At 46.8% G+C, this 17,333-nt stretch overlaps 2 protein-coding genes across 2 annotated transcripts in view; both read right to left on the bottom strand.

The window, feature by feature from the left end:
• Positions 1 to 1,800: 1,800 nt before the first annotated feature.
• gbx2 (gastrulation brain homeobox 2) lies at positions 1,801 to 3,921 on the bottom strand. Its single transcript, XM_060828084.1, has 2 exons — positions 3,351 to 3,921; positions 1,801 to 2,354 (listed from the first exon to the last, which is right to left on the bottom strand). The coding sequence occupies exons 1-2, from the start codon at positions 3,919 to 3,921 to the stop codon at positions 1,801 to 1,803; spliced, it is 1,125 nt and encodes a 374-aa protein (XP_060684067.1).
• A 12,032-nt stretch (positions 3,922 to 15,953) lies between these two features.
• The window catches only part of asb18 (ankyrin repeat and SOCS box containing 18), a 33,656-nt gene continuing 32,276 nt past the window's right edge, over positions 15,954 to 17,333 (bottom strand). The window contains exon 6 of the mRNA XM_060828083.1: positions 15,954 to 16,424. Coding sequence (XP_060684066.1) covers positions 16,239 to 16,424 — 186 coding nt within the window. The 3' untranslated portion in view covers positions 15,954 to 16,238. The remainder of the gene's footprint in view (positions 16,425 to 17,333) is intronic.

Below are 17,333 nucleotides of genomic sequence, written 5' to 3'. Positions count from 1 at the left end.
TTGGGTCTATGATTTGAGATATATAAGCAAAGTCAAATCACATGATTCGAGTTGTATATGATTTGGTTATATATAAACTCAAATCGCACACAGCAAATCGTAAATTAAATTTATATATTTCATAATATATAAACTTAATTATATATAAACTCAAATTGTGATAAATAACACAAATTATATATAAACTGAAATCATAAAATAAACCAAGTCAAATCATCTCTCTGCCTCAAATCGTATATAACTCAAATCACAACTTACATGTACAGATGATTGAGTACATATGATAAAAATATATAAACTTAAATCATAAATATCATGTTTGACTTATACACGATTTGAGTTCATACATACGTAAATTCAAATGATATAATCTAAAAATGTGAGTATGATTTGAGATTCAAACTCAAATCATATAAATCATGGTCTGAGTTTATGTATATATTTCAACACGAATCATAAATTCATCACATGAAACACACATTTCTCGAATCATTTATAAACTTAAATCGTAATAAGCATATGATGGTTTGAGATAGACAATCTTAAATTATATGTAAAGTCAAACAATAATTCGATATAGAAACTCAAATCACGAATATATTACGGGGGAGTTTCTGGGTCAGATGAAATTCTGCCAGCGTTTGTGCAACATCTCGGGTCATTTATTCAAACTCAGAGACGCCAAGGTGTTTTATGTGGATTAGTTGAATTTACACGTGGCTAGGAAGTAAGTTTTATGTTATAAAATTAAGAGGACAACAGTTTGGTAACGGTGGCTACAGGCAGGGCAACTTCATTCAGAACTGCGTTCAGACCATTTTAATCGTTCCCCTGTTTACCATCCGTGAAATGTGAAACTTTCTGATGCCCAGAGAGCGCCCTCGTTATTGCTAGCCTTTCTCTTTCAAACCATGATTCCAAAAATATCCGGTCTCGAGAAGCGTTTTTTTTTTGCCTGCTTCCCCTTACCCCATCAATCCCCTCCCCCAAATAAAAAAAAATGCCTCTTAAAATCTTTAACCGGAAACCTATCGAACGGAAAACTTGACAGGAACTGCATTATGCATGGAACCGCCGCTCGAATTTATTTCCCAACTGTTATATTTTACGTGATTTTTTTTGGAGTATTTTCATCATTTATAAGAAATGTACTACATTTTTCCCCCCCAAAAGACAAAATGTAAAATAAATTAACACCATCCGTCTTATACATATATACATATACACACACGTTTCTCGTTTAAAACTGGAGCCGCTATTTGAAAAGCAAATTCTGTCAGGAACCAACAATTGTATTGTTTAAAAAAAACCCACACAAAGATCTATCAGAATGGAAAGGTCTGGGGTTACAGATTTTTGCTTCCTTTTAAAAAAAAACAAGTATTAAATAGCAATATTTTACGGAAATTTACCTTTTGGCATTTGATGGAACAATGAGAGAGCAAATTTTTGAGTTGAGCTAAATGGTGCTGTTATGACGGTCCCTTCACTCCAAAAATGCTGTGCAATTCTCACTGTACAAGTTTTGGTCCACAAAAAAACAGTCAAAATACTGTATATAGCTGATGTATTTTTTCTCTCTCTCAGTACTTATATACAAACAGAGTACACTTAATCATTTATAATAAATAGGGGAGTCTGTCCATTGGCAAGTTTTACGATTCTCAGAGAAAAAAAAGAAATCGTTTTGTCCTTTGTATGTGCGTGTGGTGCTGTATTATTGTTTCTTTTTCAAAAGAAGTCTTCTAAAGTGTTTGAAAGTTAGTTTTTTTCTCTCTCTCTCTCTTTCCCCCTTTTGTTTTAAGGTCTGGGTTGTTCCAACTGTTGGTGCTGACTTCTGATGGCAAACCTACTGACGTGCACGGGTATGGGGACCACAATCTTGGGATTCCTAGAGGGTTCCCCGGATTTGGAGTTAGCATTCCCGGCTTTCACCCGCTTCCACTTTGCCCGCCTGTTCTGGAACCAGATTTTCACCTGCACCTCGCTGAGTTTGAGGGAGTGGGCGATCTGGGACCTCTCGGTGAGGGACAGGTACTTCTTGCAGTGGAACTCTTTCTCCAGCTCCAGGAGTTGCTCGCTGGTGAATGCCGTCCGCCTCCTTCTGTTCTTGCTGCCGCCGCCGCCGCCGCCCGCCGCGGGGTTGAGCGGGCCCGCGGTGTGGCCGTGTGTGCTCTCCTCTCCCAGAGCCGGGCACGCGTCCTCGCTCTTGTGCAGCGCCGGCGCCGCGCCGTTCTCGTCGGAGCTGTAGTCGAGATCACTGTCCATCGAGAAGCTCTCCTCCTTGCTCCGGCAGTCATCATCCGCTGCTTTCAAATCGTCTTTCCCTGGCGCCCTGCCGGAGGTGACAGCACCTGGATAGAGGGAAGGAGACAGGCAGAGGCAGAGAGAGAGAGAGAGGGAGAGACAGAGAGAGAGGGGGAGAGGCAGAGAGAGAGAGAGAGAGGTGACAAATTTCTCCAGTCCCAAAACTAGTCAGTGGTACACGCGATTACAGCTAATGATTTATAAAATAACTTTTACGAAACTCGTTAACTGTTGCATTACGTACGGTTTGTGATAAATCTTTTGAATGAATTGGGACTCGCTCATCTGATAGAGATTTACTGATAAAATGTGTGGGGTACTGGCTGCCTCACACACAACTTATCAGCAATTAATGTGTTTATAATGACCCGTTCTCCCGCAAAGGCCATTATTGTCCCTTATTTCCATTTGTTTTGGGAAGTCAGATCCTTCCTTCCCCGCCACCCCTCCGCCCCGGGACAGTTTAGTACTGAATGACCCAGCGGCGGCTTCTGTTTGTAGTTCCCCTCCCTTTCTCTCTCCCCCCCCCCCCCCCCCCCCACCCCACAGCCTCCCCTCCCACTCATACATACACACACAACAAAAAACCTCAGCAATCGTGCAATCTTTTATTTTCCCCATCGCCCCAAGTTTAACTGCTTTAATAAAGAGACGAAAAAAAGGGGGGGGGGGACTTGGAAGGGGAAGGGAGGATATAAACATGCCCAAGGAGGGGGTTGTGGGGGCGCGGGGGAGGGGGGGATGCTACATACTAGCACTGAGCAATTTCCACACCAACCCCCACCTCCAACACCACAAACACACACACAGACAGACACAGAGAGACACACACAGACACAGAGACACATACAGACAGGGAGGCACATACAGACACACAGAGAGAGAGACACAGAGACATACAGACAGGGAGGCACACACAAACACAAACACACGCAGACACAGACACAGACATCTCCCCCAACTTCTCCCCATCTCAGATCTGCCGTGTCAGCTTGTTCCCCCCCCCCCCCCCCCCCCCCGCCCTCTCCGTCTCACTCACTCACCGATCACTGCGTGCACCGTCTCGGCCACAGGGAAGGAGACAGACGAGCTGTCTTTGCACAGGAACGCTTTGGCTTCCTCCCCGTCTTGCTGCCGGCCGCCTTCCGCCTTGTCCGGGCTGCCCAGGGCGGCTTGCAGGAATTTCCGCGCGGCCGGCTCCTGCTGCTGCTGGTGCTGCTGCTGCTGACCGGCGGGGAAACTGCGGCTGCCTTCCCCGGTGCCCGGCAGAGTGGCCATCAGAGTGGTGACGGCCATGCCCTGTCCCAGGCTGGTGCAGAAGCCGTTGGCCAGCGAGCCGGCCAGGTTGCCGACGGGGTGAGAGTGAGGGTGAGGGTGAGTGGGCTGGCCGTGGGGCACGGCGTGCAGGCTGTGCTGCAGGGACGGCTGGGCGAGGGCAGCGGGCGGCGGTGGGAGCACCACCGGCCGGTAAGGCATGAACATGGGGTAGCCGGTGTAGACGAAGTGCCCGGCGCTGGGAGCAGAGTTGCTGCCTATCAGTGAGTCTATGCTGAAAGCGGTGCTGGTCCCCAGTGGCCTCTGCATTACAGTGAGCGGGCTGGAGTCGGCAGACATACACAAAAAAAGAGCCCTCGGAGCTGGGTACTAGCTCAGAGAAGGGTCGTGGGAAGGAAAAACAAAGGGGGAGGGGGGGAGAGGGGGGTGGAGAAGAGGGAGAGCGTGTAGGGGGAAATGCAAGAAATTCTGCCAACTCCTGCTCCAACTCAATTCCCCGCTGGTGGAATGAGGCGTCGATTTCCTCTGGACAGCATCACTCTAAGTCCGAGTGGGTCGCAGGTTGGAGTACAGAGTGAGGGAGAGAGGAGGAGGAGGAGGGGGGGGGGGTGTGGGGAGGAGGGGTGTGTGTGAAGAGTCTTGGGCTCACTACGCTGGGGACGGGGACTCGACTCCAATGAGGTTACCTCCCGGCCAAAGGGAGACAGCTCCAAATCCCGCTCGCCTCTTCCCTCTCATTCACATTTTCTTGCAAACTTGCAGCCCCGTCCCGGGTCACGTGGGCCCGCCCTCCTCCCCGTGGATTGGCGGCGCTCGGAGGGGCTGGGCGGGGCGTCCCCCCCCCGCCTCAACACACACACATCCCACGGGGCCCCCTTCCCATCCTCATCTCCCTGCACCTTGAGCTAGCTACCCCTGGCCCCGTCTACCCATCCTCGCCGTCCCTCAGCATTGCAAACACCCACCTCCTCAAATTTGTCACAAACTTTTCTGTGGCTGTTAAAGTGTGCCCTGAGGTGTTTGTGGCGGATTTTAATTCAGGCACGCCTTCAGAGTGGTACACCGGGGCCAGAGAGGGGAAAACCGCGGGATCTGGGAGCTTCTGAACGAACGAATGAAAAATCTCAGGCGGTCAGGCAGTTTCAGCGGGGACAAACACAGCTGCCGTTTCAGGTCGATGACCTTTCACAGGCCATTCGGCCTTTCTGGCTCCTGCTAGCTGTCTAGACAAGCGAGCCAGTTAGCCTGACTCATTCCGCTGTGGTTCTACTGGATGTTCATTGCAAGCAATTATATGCATGTTATTCCTTGCAACGGGAGGGCTACACAATGATATCTGGTCTATTTTTAAATGTTGCAACCGCAGATACATATCTCAGTGCCAAGTTTTAACTGTGGGTAATGGTGGGATGCTAAACAGGCAGAAGTGTGGCTGAATCTGTAGCCCGAAGCCGCATGCACACCAATCTTTGGGGACCTCAGACGAACTACAACTGCCTCCAAACCCCGGGAGGACTTGCAGCCCACGACGCAGGGTCTTTTTCGGGGGTGGGGGGGGTGGGGGAAAGATGTTTGGAGTCAGACCCACTCACTGATCCGGGGCTGGCGCGCTGACAGACAAACCTTTCTGTCCAGATGCAACCACATCAGCAACAAAGATAACTTTAAAAGTGGCCTCTTCGTATACTTTATTTATTCAGGACCTGCATTAAATATACATCGCAAAAGTACAAGCTGGGAGCTCAGAAACTGGTTTGAAAGCTGGCAGCACTGGGAGCAGGGCTGGCGGTCAGTAACCGTAAATCGCTGTTTAATGGGCACCATCGATCGAAAAGTCCTTGGGAGCTCTCTCTCTCTCTCTCTCTGTGAGTTGGAGCGGCTTCTGCATTTCTGGGCACGGTTACACATCCCCTCCGTTAACTTGTGAAACTGGGATTGGGTGGGGTTTGAGGGGGGGCAGGTATTGGGGGATGCCAAACCGTGAGTCTTGAGTATAATTATAATCCAAAGGTTTCACACAATCCGTCAGATCAGCCGTCACCCAGAGAAGGGTGGGGGGGGGGGGAGGGGGGGAATGTAGTAGGCAAGGAAGTCCGACCTGGTACTTAGTGCACCATGTGCCATGAGTGAAATCTCAGGTTAGCTGGTGCCAGAGACACTGCACGGGCTCTCTCTCTCTCTCTATTTATTTACATCCCGGTGTCGTGGGCTTTATCACAGTCGGTGTGTGTGTGTTTGGGGTGGGGAGGCTGGTCAGGTTTTATTTTGTTGATTTTATTTGAGGGAGAAGGCAAAGGGACCGCCATCCAGCCGGGGCCCTGGCCGAGAAGAATCGCTTTAGTGTCCTGGATATTGGGATTACAAAGGGCTTGTTGTGCATTGGTTCAGCCTTCAGACACACTAATTTGCGAGACGCGGACCACTGAGTTAAACTTTTTATTCATTGCATTTTTTTTTCAACTCAAGGGGAGAATAGACTCCATGTGGTTCTAAGTCAGCCCCTGGCCAGCGATTATGTAAACGAGTTATTCACTAACGTGATAGCATTAAATCGATAAGGGGCTGCTCTTTTCTGTGTGAGTGTTTCGGGTAGCTTCCTAGGCAGATGCAACACCGTGTATATCCCCAGCACTAAAAAGCCAGTAAAAGAGAGAGAGAGAGAGAGAGAGGAAATTAATATGTATACTATACATATATATATATATATATATATAAAATATGTGATCTATACCGCCAGAGAAAACCGGAGATTTAAAACAGAACGGCAGGTCTCGAACAAATGGGAGGAATGAGAGAGTTTCTGTGTGTGTGTGTGTGTGTGTGTGAGAGAGAGACACACACACACACAGATGTTAACATTTTTAAGTGGATGAGTGAGGGAGGGAGAAAGGGGGCAGGTGAGGATTTGAAAACAGAGAAGTTGAACGAAAATAAAGAATAAAGGGAGAGAACAGGGAGTGAGAGTGGATAGCTATACAAAGGTGGAGGAAACGGGGTCGCTTGAGCGGGAAGACAGATGAAGCGGGTTAGGAGAGTGAGGATGGACAAACCGAGTGGACCGGCTCCTTGGGAAGAGAGTACGTGAAAAAGTCGACATTGACCACAAAAGGCTCGGAAAGGAAGCAGTGTGTTGTTAAAGCGTGGGAGGTGAAGAGATTCCAAAGAAGTAGAGAGGGAACATGGAGTCACGTGAAAAGAGAGCAGGTCCCCTTCATCTGGCCGAAAATAGCCTGAGTTCACCGTTTTGGGATTCACCATTATTTCCTCCAGCTCTAGCTGTGACAGCCCTTAGGGAATGAAACTGGGAATTGTTGCCAAATAATTGCTGGGCGTAATGAACACATTTGAAAATATACTTTTTTAAAAAAAACCCTGCCCCATACCTGGCTTGATATTTTTGGTCATGCACTTTAAGCAGTCTCTCAGGAATTAAAAATCAACCGAATGGACTGAATTGTCAGACTGGATCTAAACACCTCGGCTAGCAGGCAGGCAGCTAAAGATAAGTTTGAAAATCGTATTTTTTTTGAAAAAAGCAAATGAGACGGGGTGTTTTATTCCCCGGAAGCGTCGACCCTTTACTAACTAGACAGATTTTGAGGAATAAAACACACTAAACTTCTATACTGTCAGGATTTGAACCCTACGCGCCACCCGCTCCGATGTCCAGCTTTCTGGTGATCTAGCGGGTGTGATTCTGGTGCAGGTCTCTAATGACAGGGGTGGAGTCAGGCGGTAATTCAGATCACAGAGTGATCCGTCAGAATGGGTCAAACGGAGCTATCAATGTGTGGGATTCAGGGAGTTGACAGTTTTGTCACTAACCATTCGCACAAAGTGCTGTTTTGAGACATCTCAGTTTTCCTCTCTCGGTTCCGGGAGGATTTCGCTATCCACAGTCTGGCCGCTTTTGTCACTCCGCCCAGTCCCCCTTCGTGGGCAAAGCGGCGCAAGTTTGCACTTTTAAAAACTTTATTCCCCAACCCTCCCCTTTTGTTGTGAACGGCGCGCCTTCGTGGTACGTCTTTATCAGCCGCGGCCCCGCGGCCTCTCCACAAGGACCTCATACAAAGGCAAGGGGTGGGACAGCGCAAGGAGAGGATGCCAGTTCGGCCCATCGTTCCCCTGCTGTCCCTTTGTAACAAACCATGCAATGAGTTCCACAACCCCAATGTCCTTTCCCCAACAGCGCGGATACAATGGTGTCCGCACATGTCCCAGTATTTACCACATCCCTTGAGGAGTGTGAGGAGGCGAGTTGCAGATCGCTGTTTGGAAATAGTTCTCTCCCCTCTGACTAGTTCACCAACCGAGCAATTCCTTGTTTCCTCCCTGCCCTTTATCCCATTTGGATTTAAACCATGTCCCACGTTGGGCGTGAATTATCAGTCGGTTCAGTGATGGACTGATGCACATAAATAGGCTCATGCTCTTTGACAGGCCCCTCATTAATCGGTGCAATCAATTAGAGACCACTTGGTTTTCTCTCCATCACCACCCCCCCCCCACCCCATCCCACCCAAACAAATCCTGAACCTCCCCCAGCCCTCTCCTCTGTAATGAGGCAGACTCTCAGGGGGGAATCGCCACCGTCCAGAGGTGGCGGCGCGGAAGGTCCATCTCTTTGTTGAAGTGATCGTTAGCAGTGCAGTTCGGTGAGGTGGTATTAAGAAGGACAAGGCCCGAGGAACGGGGAAGGGGTGGGATTGGCAGCAAAACAGAGCCAGAGCTTCAGGCCACCCAGCGGAGGGCCGTAATCGCACTCATCCCCGCGGGCTAGGGCGCTGGGGGTGCGCCTTTACTGTACTGACAGAGCCAGCAAACGGTTCAGACAGGAGGATACCGAGAAGGAGACTAAGTCTCTGTGCTGTGGTGAGTATGTATGTGTGGAATGCGTGTGTATATGTGTGGTCGGCTGTCTGTGGGTATGTGAGTGGTGGGGTGTGTATGTGCTTGTGGTGGGTTGTGTGTTGTAAGGTTTTGTGTATGTGTGGTGGTGAAGTGGTGTGTGTGGTGAGGTGTATGTGTAGTGAAGTGTATGTGTTTGTGGTGAGGCTATGTGTAGTGGTGTGTGTGTATGTGTGGTGAGGTGTATGTGTGTGTGGTGTGTGTGTGGTGAGGTGTATGCATGTTCAGTGTGTATGTGTGTGGTGTGTATGTGTGGTGAGGGGTATGTGCGATGAGGTGTATGCATGTGCAGGGTGTATGTGTGTGGTGGGTTAAGTATGTGTGGGGTATATGCATGTGTGGTGGGGTAAGTATGTGTGGGGTGAATGCATGTGTGTTGGGTTGAATATGTGCAGGGTTTATATGAATGTGTGGTGGGGTGTGTTTATGGGGCTTGTGTATGTGTTGTGGGGTGTATGTGTGTGGGTGTGTCTGGGGTGTGTGTGGGTATGCGTGTTGAGGTGTATGCGTGGTAGTGTGTATGCGTGAGGTTTAGGCACGTGTGGTGAGGTGTACGTGTGTTTTGTGTGTGTATGTATGTGTTTTGTGTGTGTATGTGTGTGTTTGTGTGTGCGTTTGCATATGTGTGTTTGTGTGTCTGTGTGTCTCTGTGTGTTTCTCTGTGTCTGTGTGCGTTTCTCTGTATGTGTTTCTCTCTGTGTGTTTGTGTGTCTGTGTATGAGTGTGTGTGTGTATTTGTGTGTGTTTCTCTCTGTGTGTGTGTAAGGGGTAGATTTGAGGAGAAGGTTCGTGGCTGTTAGTGAGATGTTTTGAAAGTGCCCCTTTCCATGCGGACGGCATGTCGCTGACAGAATGAGTGTAATGTTAAATAAAGAGGCTGTGGGTTAACAAGGAAAAGTTGGTGCAGAAAAAAATCTATTTATCTCCTAACCGGCCAGCCCATAGCCGATTCTTGTGTCCCATTGAAGTTCCTCATCAGCATCTTGAAGTTGTGGGTTTCACCCTTTATCTGATTTTCTATTCTTCATTATTTAGGCACATCAGAGCAATGCAAATTCTACAGCCAGCTGTGAAAAAAGGAGAGTTACCAGGTTAAAGGGTAAGAAACAAGGGAGGGTGGAGTTCCCCCACTCCCCAAATAAACACACACAGAGACACACACATACAGACACACAGACACACACCCACACAGACACACACACGGACACACACACAGACATACACACACAGACACACATAGACACACACACAGACACACACAGACACACCCACACACACACCCACACACACAGACACACACACAGACACACACACACAGACACACAGACACATACACAGACACACAGACACACACACAGACACAGACACACACACACACAGACACAGTGAACAAACTGATGTCGGCTACCAGCTGAAGCACTCACTCTAAGTTCGCTTTCGATAGCGTTTCAAATAAAAATCCTCCGGGCTGTTTTTAGAGGCAGCCCCGCGATAACCAACAAGCGAGGGATTTACAGAGAGTCCGGAATCCCAGGGCTATCGGCTCTGAAACGAAACCCGACTGCACCCACATTGAGGGAAGACAGCAAAACACAGATTAAAGGGATTTTTTAACAGCGTCAGTCGGGTTGAATTCATTTTTAAAAAGGTTCTCGCTTCAAGGAATCAAAAGCAGAAAGTGCTGGATAAACTTGCCAGGTCTCTGGAAGTATCCTGTGGAGAAAAAAGAGTTAATGTTTGGAGTCCAACGGTCTCCATAGACACGGTTAAGAAAAATGTTGTACTCCAAGGGGGAGTTAGCGACAGATATACCTGGGGTGAGGTGTGATCTCTGTCGAGGCTGGAAAAGCACAGCAGGTCAGGCAGCAACCGGGGAGCAAGAGAATCGACGTTTCGGACAGAAGCCCTTCAGATGTTTAGCCCTGAGGAGAGAGTGAGGACTGCAGAGACAATGTCTCAGGTCAGTATAGATCATGGCTGCAATCGTTAATCACACCCCTGAAGGGCACACTGCTGCTCAATTACAAAACAAACAACAAATACAAACAAAATCCCAGTTTTAAACAGCCCTGAGTAATTTTTTTGTCAAAGATTCGTCCCCGAGTTAAAAGTTAGAGAGTTATGAGGGTTAAAGTAGTGCACAGTCGTTGCCAGAGAATTCAGTATCATTTTGAACTTCGATGCGCGCCAAGCAGAGTCCATACCAGAATATTGCCCTCAGAAGCAACCACATTTTTAGTGCATTTGGTGAACCCCAACACGACCCCCCGCATCAGTGCCCTGTGCATTTATCCTTACAGAGCAGAGGAACGCCTTATCTTAAATCCATGTCAAATGTCCAAAAGTATTCGGTAAAATACATATTCAGTAAGCAGTTAGCAGCTCAGTCTCAGAACAGATTTCTCATTTTGCCTCATGTCAAGGCGTGACCAAATCGTGACAATTTATTTCCCGGTTTTTGTGTGTGTGTGTGTGGATGTTGGGGCTGAGTTTTTAACGGAATCGGATTTGAGAATCCGGACAGTGACTATGTAGAAACACATACTGAATAAACAGCACCGTCCCCCCCGCCCCCCCCCCCCCCCCCCCCACCCGCAAAAAAAAACCTCCCGTAAACGAGTAGTAGAGCTCAGTGGTTAGCACTGCTGCCTCACAGCACTAGGGTCCCAGGTTCGATTCCAGCCCCGGCCTGTGCAGAGTTTGCACATTCTCCCCAGTGTCTGCGTGGGTTTCTTCCGAGTGTTTCCACAATCCAAAGATGTGCTGGTGACTTGGTCATGCTAAATTATCCATAGTGTTAGTGTCAGAGGAGAATGGGTCTGGGTGGGTTACTCTTCGGAGGGTCGGTGTGGACTTGTTGGGCCGAAGAGCCTGTTTCCACACTGTAGGGAATCTAATCTCGAGAGTTGATCCAACTATCAGTCGCCACCTGACTTGGGTCATTGTGGGGAAGACAAACTCCACAGATAGGTAAAATATTAACCATGTTGGAATTCAAGTTGGGTCTCAGCCGCCCACTCCTGTTCCCCACCTGGGTAATGTACATTTTTAAAAAAATGTGGGGGAGTTACATTTCAGTTACATTACAGCTGATGCCTTGAATGTCTCAAAGACATTAAAACCGTCCATCCTCGACTTACGGACGCTGATCTCCCAGCCCGTTGGCGAGGTTACACAGTCAGGCAAACGTCTTCCAGTAATTTGTGCTATCCCTTGGCACAACCGTGTCTGAAATCGCGGCGGTGCATTTCTGTTTTTGCCCAATCAAATAGTTTTCTGAACAAAACAAAAAGCCCGTTTTCAAAACAGCAGCACCAATCCCCTTTCGTTTCTAGTTGCCACCGCCAGATTTCCAAAGTTTCAAGTTTATGCAAATATACGAAAGCATACAGCTGTGCAGCACATCCCGACATAGCCAAAGTGTGCGTTATCCAGAACTGAGGGAAAACCTGGAGATTACAACGGGATTTCGTGAAGGGGGTTGCCTGCTGTAGGGAACAGGGGGGCTAGGTTCTCTCTCTCTCTGTGTTATACCAAACCAACCGGGCTCCCAAACCGGCGAGAGTCAGCACCCAAGCTACGGAACCCTTTAATTAAATAATGTGGAGATTTGAGGTTGAATTTTAAAAAAAAACAGTTGTCTCCTTTATGCTACTATTGCAAGATGGGTTCATTGTTATTCGGTCCTCCCCCTCCCCTTGTCCCCTCCCTCGGTTATAGAGTGGCTTGGACACATAAAGTGTGTCATTACCTCCGCCCTGTCACCTTTGGGTGTCGCCTGGGGAATTGATGCAAGTTTGAGGCGATAGAAAGTGGCAAACTCCCAAGTTAGGCATTAGCTTTTTAAAAGCTGTACTCCATTCAATCTGAGACATCCTAAACGCAGTGTTATTCAATTACATATGACGGATTGAAACACATAGACTTCACATATTACCATGAAATGAGTCATGGGTCATTTAAAAAGTGAATTTAATCGCACAGTCATTAGACAAATAGTGTACCAGACATTTGTGAAATTGTAAATCATTACCCCAAACGCATCAATATAGGAAACGGAGTCTTAATGATTTATGATAACATTAGAGACCCGTTCAGAGAGAATATACCATTTTTTCCCCTCATCAAAAATTCTCTCTCAAAATATTTGCAATTTGCCGCATTCCGTGCAATGCCACGAATTTATATTAATGCTAATGCATTTTAAATCGACAAAGTGTTTTGCCTCTTACTTGGTGTGTTAAATATTATTAGAAAGATGAGATGCGGAGGATGAAATAGAAATGATTTCTTTCATATAAAACTGCCCGTCGATTCGTGTCATTATCCTGCAAATCCCCATGCCAATTAAATACATCGTCTTGTTAATGTTTTACATTTCCCCCCGCGATCCCCTTACACCCAACACCACCCCCTCCCCACCCCACCCTTCCAGTTTAATTAGGCTCGTTTTGGAAAGTTGTGGCCACACAGAAGTTCTTTGTCAAATGTTTGAAATCGTTTGCAGAACCATACAGGAGGCTGAAGCTCTTTTTGTCTGAGATTGACACTGAAATAGCCGGGAGTCCGAGGACATGTCCCGGATTTGTTTTTTTTAAAAACAGCAGGACCCATTTTTATTGACAGTTGCAGAAATTACTGTGGAAACCCGGTAGGGTCCGACAGCATCTGGAGAGAGAGAAAAACAAAAGAGTTAACGTTTCGAGTCCAGTAATTTTTCTGAACTTCAGATCTGAAGAAGGGTCACTGGACCTGCAATGTTAACTCTGCCCTGTCTCTCTCCACAGATGCTGCCGCAGAGTTCCCTTAGCAGGTACAGTGACACCTGGTACTTACACAAGAACAACAAAATGCCCATAATATATAAAGATTGGAGAAAGAGACCTTGGGATCCCATTCCGTTAACTTCCCCCTGTCTGACAGGCGGGGTCACCTCCCCATCAAGGTTTGAGCTAAACCCTATATTAATGAGTTCAAAATCACACAACACCAGGTTATAACCCAACAGGTTTAATTGGAAGCACACTAGCTTTCGAAAGCTAGTGTGCTTCCAATTAAACCTGTTGGACTATAACCTGGTGTTGTGTGATTTTTAACTTTGTACACCCCAGCCCAACACCGGCATCTCCAAATCATGTCTACATTAATGAGTCCTGGTTGTGAGAGACTTTTCAATGACCCATCATCCGCTCGTCCTTATCATAACTTAAAAATGATGTATTCTCATTGTTTATACGGTGCAAGCGTATCTATATTTCCCATATCTATACGGAAATGGGCAGTAATAACTTCCAAATATCCAACAAAACTTGTTTTTCTGTGGCGTTTATGTATGATTTTAGAAGGATTAAGTTCATGGTAATTCAAACAGGTCGTTGCCATGTGTCAAGAATGGAGGAACTCTCTGAATTTTTGTTTTGTAAAGGCTGTGCAATATCCTTAGATGCGCCAATGATCCGGTGCATCGACCCGCAATTCCTTCAAAGGGACTTCTCCAAGGGTCAGCCGGGAGCGTTCGAAATCCCGTGGCTTCATTGCCCTCTGCAGGGCAGATCGTGGCAAGGCAAGGCCACCACGGAAGGAATGTTCGAGCTCGGTACAGTGTGCACTGTTCAATAATGGGAGAAGCAGGAACAAACCTTCGCAACAGGACAACGTTATAATTGCAAAGGTTCTCCCTTTGATTTGTGACAACAAGATAGTCACTAAAAATGAAACAGTATTTTCTTTTATTTTTAAATATACTAAGACGAAAACATGGGTTAAAAATCTTATGTCGTTTGGGATCACACAGTACAAACGTCTACATTCATATTGTAAATGAAAAAAATAACTTCAATGCTGATATCTTCTCAGCTCCTAAATTGCCATATGTGTGTGCACAGACATTACAAACAGTACATGTATATATTGTATATATATACGCCCAAACATGTCATTGTGATTTGATCTGGTGTTTATTTTGAGCTGAAAATGTGTTACTGGTTAAAGCACAGCAGGTCAGGCAGCATCCAAGGAACAGGAAATTCGTACAGGTTGTCCTGGTTGGGTCCAAATTTTGTTGGTTGGAATGTAGTCCGGAGTCCGTGCGGGATCAGTCGGTTCCGTAGCAGGTGCTGAGGAAGGAGATGTGGCTGCGGTAGCGGGTCTGTTTCCTGTTCCTTGGATGCTGCCTGACCTGCTGTGCTTTAACCAGCAACACATTTTCAGCTCTGATCTCCAGCATCTGCAGACCTCACTTTTTCCTGGTGTTTATTTTTGCAAGGTTGAAATAGTTTCCTCTTTCCATTTGAGAGATCACATCAAAACCCAGTCATGCAGTTCCAGTGGGGGAATTGAATACAGAATACAGCTACCTGCACAACTGCAATAAAAAGTACCGGAACTTTAGCAGCAGGAAAAAGAACTCTGTAACTTTTACGTGACTGAATTGTCATCTTAATGACCTCCACTGGAGAGCCATTCTGTTAGTCTTAATGGTACTGTATCTGAGGGTGGTGTCGTATGATGGAGGTGTGTCAGATCTAGCTCAGTGGTTAACACTTGCTTTTGAGCCAACAGGTAGCTGGTTCAATCTCCCTTCCTGAGACTGGCGTAAATAATCGTAGCTTACGCAACACTGAGTGAATGCTGCACTGCTCTCCAATGAGCTAACAAGCTCTCTCAAGTGCACAAGAAAGTTCCTGCCGCACAATTTCGAAAAAAAAGGTTAAGACTGCTCTCCCCGATGTCGTGACCAAAACGTATTTTTCAGTCAACGTCGGTAAAGCAGATGACCTGATCATTATCGCAATGCTGTTTGTGAGAGTTTACAAACTGACTGTTGCAATTCCAACAACAATTGTGTTTCATTGACTTTTGGGAATCTGTGAAAGGTGCTATATAAATGTACGTGTTAGGGTTCTAGTGATGGAGTGGTAGCGTCCTTACGTCCGAGCTTGGAGGCCTAAATTCAAATCCCAACCGCGCCAGAGATGTGGCAGACCATACGTAAATTAGCTGTTTAAAATCTGACTTTAAATCTCTGGTGTAGACACAAACGGTGTTGATATGAAATGCTCGTATTTAACCTGCAGTTTGAGGGACAATCACTTGAGCTGATGCTGGAGAGGTTCCTGCTGACCTTGAGTGAGGGATTCCAGCCCTTGGAGATGTGCAGGTGAATGGATAAACGGACCTGGGGAAGAGGTGCAGGAACCGGGGTAAAAATAAAATTATTTGCAACCACAGAAATGCTTGTGTGGTGATGGTTTGAGTACCATTAGAAATCATTCCTGCCAATTGCACCTGGAAGCATCTTCCATTATGTCGAAGATCTCTCCAATACTTTGTGATTCCAACTATTCTGCTGGAATTAGTGAGGTCTTCTGCAGTTAGGAATGGGAGAAAACCATTCAACCCCTTAAGCCTGTTCTGCCAGTCAGTTCAACAGTGCTACTGCAAAGCTCAACTCCATTTCCCCTCCATGGTTCTGATTTTGTGTCTGTGACCCATTGTTCTGGAGTCACTCACCAGGGGGCGATATCAACTCCCTTAATCATCTTAAGCACCTAAATTAGATCACCCCATAATTGTCATATACTGAAGGGAATACAAGTCTAGCCTGCGCAACTTTGTTGGTATAACTTAACCCTTTTTGTTCCGGTTCCAATGTTGGAGACTCCAGACGGTCCTTTAAACACTTTGCGGTTGGTGCAATGTTTTGTATTGAAACGGATGATGGAAGAATGCTTCACCAATGCAGGACATTAACACACCAAGCCCTCTGGCTCCAAGAGTAGGTATGCACGCAAGCACTTTGGCATTGGCAGCCTGGGGATGAGGGCGTGGCATTGGGCACCAAACAGTTTCCGGGCAGCGAAGCGGCACAGGTGCTGCAAGGAGCGGGGACTGCAGGCCAGAGCAAAGAGAGACTCATAGAACGGCCGGTGAAGCTAAGTGCAGAGAGAGAGAGAAACAAAACAAGCATGTGTTAGTGTTCGCTCTTGAATCCTGCGTAAACAGAAACCGAAACTAAAGCTCTACGGGCTCCTGCAAACTCGATCAATCTGCATTTCATCGGGAGGTGGTGAACCTCGTTGGAGTGACCTGTCTGCATCACAAATCCAATCATTGGAGTCTCCCACACTCTCAGCATTGTTCAGAGGAAAGGATAACCAATAAAATCCTGGGAGAGAGGGCAGTGCATTTGTACCATCAATTGACCTATAATCCCGAAGTCCAGGCGAGTGCTCTCGACACGAATTCAATCTCTATCGCAGCATCTTGTTGAATTTAAATACAATTCATAACATGTGAAGCATAAAGTTAGCTATAGCGATGATCAAGATGGCTATCATTGTTTTTGTTCAAATCAACCTATTTAACCCGCACCTTCTCTGTGGCTGTAACACTGTATTCTGCACTCTTCTTCTTAACCTGATGCACTTTTTATGGTACAATCTGCCTGTATAGTATGCAAAACAACACATTTCCCTGTACTGAGGTACATGTGTCATCCATCAATCATCAATCGCTGATGTACTTTTTATCTGGTCTGGCCTGCATGTGACTCCAGGCCACAGTGATGTGGTTAAGTCTCAGCCGCTCTCTAAATGACTGAGCAAGCCATCCTGCTCTGGGGCAATAAGAAAAGGTAACAAAAGCTGGCCCATGCATCTGCGTCACTAAAAGAATTTTCAAAAATACTGTTTGGCACCAGCTGTGTGGAAGTGCTGCTGGACAGTTGTTTGATAGATAACTGGTTACTCAGTGGGATTCCAGTCTGGATTTTTTTTTCTCAGAATTTACTCTCTGAGCCGTCTCCTCTCCAGAGGTCTCCCGGGCAATAGGGCTACTCATCC

Source organism: Hemiscyllium ocellatum, chromosome 7 (assembly GCF_020745735.1).
Source record: "Hemiscyllium ocellatum isolate sHemOce1 chromosome 7, sHemOce1.pat.X.cur, whole genome shotgun sequence".
Classification (NCBI taxonomy): Eukaryota; Metazoa; Chordata; class Chondrichthyes; order Orectolobiformes; family Hemiscylliidae; genus Hemiscyllium; species Hemiscyllium ocellatum.
The sequence above is the reverse complement of the archived record's forward strand: the minus strand, read 5'-3'. Positions and strand labels throughout refer to the sequence as shown.

Bases quoted from the DNA above. Each gene is read 5' to 3' on its own strand.
- gbx2 (XM_060828084.1), bottom strand. From the start codon at position 3,921: ATGTCTGCCGACTCCAGCCCGCTCACTGTAATGCAGAGGCCACTGGGG. The intron at 2,355-3,350 runs GTGAGTGAGTGA...CCCTCTATCCAG, and splicing joins GACGGTGCACGCAGTGATCG to GTGCTGTCACCTCCGGCAGG.